This window comes from Mustela nivalis (assembly GCF_964662115.1).
Source record: "Mustela nivalis genome assembly, chromosome: 13".
Classification (NCBI taxonomy): domain Eukaryota; kingdom Metazoa; phylum Chordata; class Mammalia; order Carnivora; family Mustelidae; genus Mustela; species Mustela nivalis.
In genome coordinates, this window is record NC_139032.1 from 24,562,783 (window position 1) to 24,570,211 (window position 7,429).

General features: G+C 42.7%; 1 protein-coding gene across 4 annotated transcripts in view; it reads left to right on the plus strand.

The window, feature by feature from the left end:
* LOC309846385 (spermatogenesis-associated protein 31D3-like) overlaps positions 1-6,640 on the plus strand; it is a 35,706-nt gene extending 29,066 nt beyond the window's left edge. For 3 of the 4 annotated variants that reach the window (XR_014301872.1, XR_014301873.1, XR_014301874.1), the window contains exons 4-5: positions 9-54; positions 605-665. Coding sequence is in view for 1 of the 4 variants with exons in the window: in XM_082695291.1 (XP_082551417.1) it covers positions 9-54; positions 605-665; positions 6,620-6,623 (111 nt within the window). In the remaining 3 variants the exon portion in view is untranslated. Of the gene's footprint in view, positions 1-8; positions 55-604; positions 666-6,619 lie in introns of those variants that run through there. The other variant, XM_082695291.1, reaches the window with a different exon arrangement.
* Positions 6,641-7,429: the final 789 nt, after the last annotated feature.

The following is a 7,429-nucleotide window of genomic DNA, read 5'->3' on the forward strand; positions in this document are numbered from 1 at the left end:
TCTTCTAGCATCAGGGCAGAGCCAAGAGGAGGAGGAAAGGAGAGACACTGGAAGGTAAGGTTCTGCCTATTCCACCTGAGCTCTCTCCAAGGCTGATGCTTGCTGCCCTCTCCATGAGGGCCCGGTCCATGAACTCTGAGGATGCGAGCTGCTAGATACATTCCCTCAGAGGAGAGGCTCATGGAAATGTAGCCAGAGTGCAAAACCCTTCTCAGATCCCTGCTCTGACCATTATTGAGCATGAAGCAGTGATGGATCTGGACAACGAGTGCTTCCCACTAGGTGGCCGTGTGAGATGACAAGAGTCAGAACTTCTGTCTCCTGACTTTGTGAAAGCTCTCTGACATCATGGACCTTCAGGAGTCTTCCCTGACCTCTCTGCTTCACAGAGGTGGTCTGATCATCACATGGATAATTTACATGAAAGTACTTTATACAGGAAGCTAGATTACTAACCAGCTTCACATCACTGGCCATTTGCCCTCATCTATTGATTGTTGGGGCTTTCAGAGTCCAACATCCCAAGGCTGTCCTATAAGGGGACTCCTGGATTAATACCTATGTTTCTACTTTCACTATATAACTCAGTCTCCTGTTTCCCCAGATGGCAGATGGTACCAACGGGAAGTGGAGGAGACCCGGAAGCTGATCTCTATTTTAAGAAGGTGACCAGTTTTCCCCCTTGATCCTATTGCCTCTTAGAGCAGGTTTTATGCAATTGCAGGATTCACTGCAGTCTGTCAGAGCCATGGGGTGGGGGTAGCCATAGGAACAGATATTGGGGTGAATGGTACTGAGTACACTGTCAGTTCATTAAAGTGGGGCATTGTGAAGGGATAGCAGGATTCAGGTGGCCCCTCCCTTGTCAGGTCTGCAAGGCCGCCTCCCCTTGTTCTGGTCCTGGCTGCAGTTTTTTACCTCCTGTCTCCTGCAGCCCCCTCGGCCGGCATCATGATACCAAGGCCGCCTAAAAGGCAAGGTGCGCTCAGATGGCCTCCAAGCCTGCCTCCAAGGCAAGGTGTGCTCACATGGGAGCCAAAGGTCAAAAGTGCAAAGGCCGATGCTGGAAGAGGACAGTAACCAGGCATAAAGGGGAAGAAGCCATAACCTGGTGGTGTGCCCACAGAGTAAATATTTCTCTAGTAACATGTTGTCTGTTCTGTGTACTGTCTTGGGAGCAATGGTTTTGGGCAAATCAGTTCAGCCGTTACTGATTGCTTCCTTCATCTTCTAAAAGGTGACCAATCTCCTGGACCTCTTGGGAAATATGTATCATGTGCCCCCGAAAGCCCCCAAAGCCCATTCTCCCTCTGATGGGCTCTCTCTCCTGTCCCATGGCTTAGCCTTCCTGAAAATATACAGTAGCTCACACCTCTCCCCTCACTGAATTTTTACACCCTTTACAGTAAGTCTTCGGAGGAGAATCAAAGACAGGTATAGTTTTCAGAAAATAATGATTAAGACACTGTTGTTTCTTCACTGTTATTGTGTTAGCTTAATCATGACTTAGAAGTCAGTGATCAGAGGATCTCACAGGTGGATGAACTCGATTGGGAGTGTTTTCATGGGATGGGGTGTTGTTCTTGGGCTGGTTGGGGTAGTGTCAAAGAATACCCTAGATGCTGCTGATGAATCTGTCCTTTAAGTCACGTTAAACTTGACATTGAGCTTTCCTACTGGAAGTGCTTCCCATCCCTGGGTGTTTCTTCATGCTGCTAGACTGAAGATCTTTTTTGCAGAACCAAAGCATCACTTAGCTGTTAGTTGTAGGAATGTTGACAAGGCAGCAACCACCTTCCAGTATAAGACACCTTTGATGAAATGAAAGGGTGAAATAGAAACCTTGCTGGTAGAACAGAAGTTTATGTTTAATCATCCCCTTCTCAGGACCCTGTCCCACTCCCCTCCTTCCTCAGTCTGATCCAGGCACCACCACTTTGAGGCAGACTGGAATCTGGCACAGCCTACCGATGCCTTATACCAAAAAGGCATGGCTCTGTTCCTTGAGTATGCAAGCAATACCTACAGACTGTCAGGCATGGCATCCCCTTTGGGGGAAGGTGATCTTGGTGCCTGCCTTCCATCCACACTCGATGACAATATATAAGATACGGCCTTTACTATTGCTAGGATGGCGGTTTGCCACCTTCAATATTCACGGCCTTAGTGGAGCCATGGTAGCTCTTCCCCAGAACACGTGCAACTTACGAACCAGAGGTGAGTTCTAGATTGTGTGCCAGGATACAGATGTTTGGGGGCTTATCATGGAACTCCATGGGTTGCTTTTTTGGGGGGGGGGGCCATGACAGCACACATTCCCACACTTAAATCAGGGCTCTGTAGGGAGGGCAACTCCACCTCAGACTGGGACTCAAAATGGGGTGAGTGTGCTAGAGAACACCTGAGGTAGTCTTCTGGACAGTCTCAGGACTGCTCAGTGCTAAAACAAAAAACCAGTTGTCTGAGAATTTTGAAGGGACAGGGTGTGGGAGGTTTGGGGGGACCAGGTGGTGGGTATTAGAGAGGGCATGGATTGCATGAAGCACTGGGTGTGGTGCAAAAATAATGAATACTGTTATACTGAAAATAAAAAGTAAGTAAAAAAAAAAAAAAAAAAAACAACAGTTGTCCATGACCTCTCTTACTACCACACTTGTACACTTGTAGCTTCTTGTCCAGGTTATCATTGACCCTACACTATCTGAATGTTGGGGTCAGAGAAAGAATGCAGATTTGATGTTGTGGAGGCCCTGAGTGGGACAATAGGTGGGAAGGGGCCCCGGGAAGGGAGCCTGAAGAGGTGAGGAGGGGGTACAGGAGGCTCTAACATCTATGTGGACAGACCAGCCAGTAATCCAGCCTGCTGGTTCCTACATAATCTCATTTTAGAGTCCATTATGGCCAATCCAGTGCACTTCTTGCCACGCTGTAGAGCTCATTACCAGGAATCCTTCTGGCATCAGAATCCTATAGTTTGACATTCTGTCCCTCTGCCTCATGCCCCTGTCCTTCCAGCTTGTATGTCCCTGTTAATTTTTCTACTTACATCATTCACCTTCCACTTCTTGCCTATCCAGCAAGGCCTTGTTCTTCCTTTCCTCACTCTCCAAGGTACAACTGATGGCTTGTCGGGTAACCAACATATAAAAAGCACCAGCCCAGCATAGGAAATAGAGTCCATGGTACTGGAACAGCGTTATCTGTTGACATGTGGTAGCTGAAGTTGTGGTGAGCACAGCACAGCATAGAGTTGCATACCTGACATTAATGTGATATTGCATCAGCCAATCTTCAGACAAAACAAATATGCTCTAGTACAAATGGACGACCCCATCTAATCCCCTTTAGTCCTTCTTATCTGGCAAAATCTTGTTTCTCTGCCTTTTTAGAAATGGCTTTCTGTATGTAACTGATTATTGTTGGATTAAATCTCCCATATCAAAACTGAGTCTACTCACAACTGAGTCTACTGTGTCTACATGAAATTCAGCCCCAGCACTACCTGGAAATCATTCACTCACTCCACAAATACTTATCCAAGACTTACTAACTTGAACAAAATACATGGAGTTAGGCCACTATTTCCTCAGTACATTCTCTCCTCAGTGTACCCAGATCTAATTTAATTTATTTCAAATTTTATTTGACAGCAGAAACACAATCAGAGTGAATGACAGTGGTAGAGGGAGAAGCAGGCTTCCTACCAAGCAGGGAGCAGGACTCAATCCCAGGGCACCAGGGTCCTCACCTGAACCGAAGCAGATTCTTAACTAAATGAGGCACCCAGGTGGACCTCAGATCTATTTCAAATTTCCTTTACTTTCCTCAAAGTTAGGCCATCTCACTTGCCCAGCAGATGTGCTGTACCACAGCTCACAGAGGAGCAAGAAAGCAGTGATCGAGCCTCTCACAAAACAAAAAACAAAACAAAACAAAACAAACCCAAATCCTTCCCAAAAAAAATCTCCCCATTCTCCTTTTTCCTCTTCCTTCCTGTTATACAGAAAGAGGTTTCCTTCCCAATCTCAAAGGAAATATACTTTCTGAAATGTCTTCATTGAGAGAGAGCTAACCTCTGGTCTTGATAGACTGATCCAACGATGCCAGGTCTCCTTCTGACCCCTCCTCCCACTCCTTATGAGGCACCCAACATCTTTGTTTGTTTTTTAATGGTTTTACTACATCTTATTTATTTATTTATTTATTTATTAACTACAGAAACATGTCCAAGAGCACATACAACAATATAACTACACACATATCCGCCACCCAACTTGCACTGTTATCATTGGGCCGATGTGATACACTGTGACTAAAGCGCAAAAGCCCTTTCATTAATTAATTTATTTATTTAATAAATTATTTATTTTCAGAAAAACAGTATTCATTATTTTTTCACCACACCCAGTGCTCCATGCAATCTGTGCCCTACATAATACCCACCACCCGGTACCCCAAACTCCCACTCCCCTGCCACTTCAAACCCCTCAGATTGTTTTTCGGAGTCCATAGTCTCTCATGGTTCACCTCCCCTTCCAATTTCTCCCAACTTCATTCTCCTCCCTAACACCCCTTGTCCTCTATGCTATTTGTTATGCTCCACAAATAAGTGAGACCATATGATAATTGACTCTCTCTGCTTGACTTATTTCACTCAGGATAATGTCTTCCAGTCCCATCCATGTTGCTACAAAAGTTGGGTATTCATCCTTTCTGATGGAGGCATAATACTCCATAGTGTATGTGGACCACATCTTCCTTATCCATTCGTCCGTTGAAGGGCATCTTGGTTCTTTCATAGTTTGGCGACTGTGGCCATTGCTGCTAGAAACATTGGGGTACAGATGGCCCTTCTTTTCACAACATCTGTATCTTTGGGGTAAATACCCAGGAGTGCAATGGCAGGGTCATAGGGAAGTTCTATTTTTAATTTCTTGAGGAATCTCCACACTGTTCTCCAAAGAGGCTGCACCAACTTGCATTCCCACCAACAGTGGAAGAGGGTTCCCCTTTCTCCACATATTCTCCAACACATGTTGTTTCCTGTTTTGTTAATTTTGGCCATTCTAACTGGTGTAAGGTGATATCTCAATGTGGTTTTAATTTACATCTCCCTGAGGGCTAGTGATGATGAACATTTTTTCATGTGTCTGATAGCCATTTGTATGTCTTCACTGGAGCAGTGTCTATTCATATCTTCTGCCCATTTTTTGATATGCTTGCCTGTTTCGTGTGTGTTGAGTTTGAGGAGTTCATTATAGATCCTGGATATCAACCTTTTGTCTATACTGTCATTTGCAAATATCTTCTCCATTCTGTGGGTTGCCTCTTTGTTTTTTTGACTGTTTACTTTGCTGTGCAGAAGCTTTTGATTTTGATGAAGTCCCAAAAGTTTATTGTCGCTTTTGTTTCCTTTGCCTTTGGAGACATATCTTGAATGAAGTTGCTGTGGCTGATATCGAAGAGATTATTACCTATGTTTCCTCTAGGATTCTGATGGATTCCTGTTTCACGTTGAGGTCTTTTATCCATTTTGAGTTTATCTTTTTGTACAGTTTAAGAGAATGGTTGAGTTTTATTCTTCTACTTATAGCTGTCCAGTTTTCCCAGCACCATTTATTGAAGAGACTGTCTTTTTTCCACTGTGTATTTTTTCCTGTTTTGTCAAAGATTAATTGGCCATAGAGTTAAGGGTCCATATCTGGGCTCTCTACTCTGTTCCACTGGTCTATGTGTCTGTTTTTATGCCAGTACCATGCTGTCTTGGTGATCACAGCTTTGTAATAAAGCTTGAAATCAGGTAACATGATGCCCCCAGCTTTATTTTTGTTTTTTAACATTTCCTTAGTGATTCAGGGTCTCTTCTGATTCCATACAAAGTTTTGGATTATTTGCTCCAGCTCTTTGAAGAATACTGATGGAATTTTGATTGGAATGGCATTAAAAGTATAGATTGCTCTAGGCAGTATAGACATTTTGAGAATGTTTATTCTTCTGATCCAAGAGCATGGAATGGTCTTCCATCTTTGTGTCTTCTTCAATTTCTTTCATGAGTGTTCTGTAATTCCCCAAGAACAGATCCTTTACTTCTTTGGTTAGGTTTATTCCCGGGTATTTTATGGTTCTTGGTGCTATAGTAAATGGAATAGATTCTCCAATTTCCCTTTCTGTATTTTCATTGTTAGTGTATAAGAAAGCCACTGATTTCTCTACATTGACTTTGTATCCTGTGACATTGCTGGATTGCTGTATGAGTTCTAGTAGTTTGGGGATGGAGTCTTTTGGGTTTTCCATATAAAGAATCATGTCATCTGCGAATAGAGAGAGTTTGACTTCTTCATTGCCAATTTGGATACCTTTTATTTCTCTTTGTTGTCTGATTGCTTTTGCTAGGACTTCTAATACTATTTTGAACAAGAGTGGTCAAAGTGGGCATCCTTTTCTTGTTCCTGATCTCAACGGGAAGGCTGCAAGCTTTTTCCCATTGAGGATGATATTTGCTTGGGTCTTTCATAGATAGATTTGATGAGGTTCAGGAATGGTCCCTCTATCCCTATACTTTGAAACGTTTTAATCAGGAACGAGTGCTGGATTTTGTCAAATGCTTTTTCTGCATCAGTTGAGAGGACCTGGAGCTCATTCACAAGGAAAAGTTCAGAAGGAACTCAAACACCTGGAAGCTAAAGACCACCTTGCTTAAGAATGCTTGGATCAACCAGGAGATCAAAGAAGAACTTAAACAATTCATGGAAACCAATGAGAATGAAGACACTTTGGTCCAAAACCTATGGGATACAGCAAAGGCGGTCCTAGGGGGAAATACATAGCCATCCAAGCCTCCCTCAAAAAAATTGAAAAATCCAGAACACACCAGCTGTCTCTACACCTTAAATAACTGGAGAATCAACAACAAATCAAATCAACTCCACACATAAGAAGGGAAATCATCAAGATTAGAGCTGAGATCAATGAGGTAGAAACCAGAGATACAGTAGATCATATCAATGAAACTAGAAGCTGGTTTTTTGAAAGAATTAATAAGATTGATAAACCGTTGGCCACACTAATCCAAAAGAAAAGAGAGAAAGCCCAAATTCATAGAATTATGAATGAAAGCCCAAATTCATAGAATTATGAATGAAAAGGAAGAGATCACAACTAACACCAAGGAAGTAGAAACAATCATCAGAAGTTATTATCAACAGTTATATGTCAATAAGTTTAGCTACCTAGATGAAATGAATGCATTCCTGGAAAACTATAATATGCCAAAATTGAACCAGGTAGAAATCAACAACCTGAATAGATGGATATCTAATAACGAGATTGAAGCAGTGATCAAAAACCTCCCAAAAATTCTACCAAACTTTCAAAGAAGAAATAACACCTATTTTCCTGAAGCTGTTTCAAAAAATTGAAGCAGAAGGAA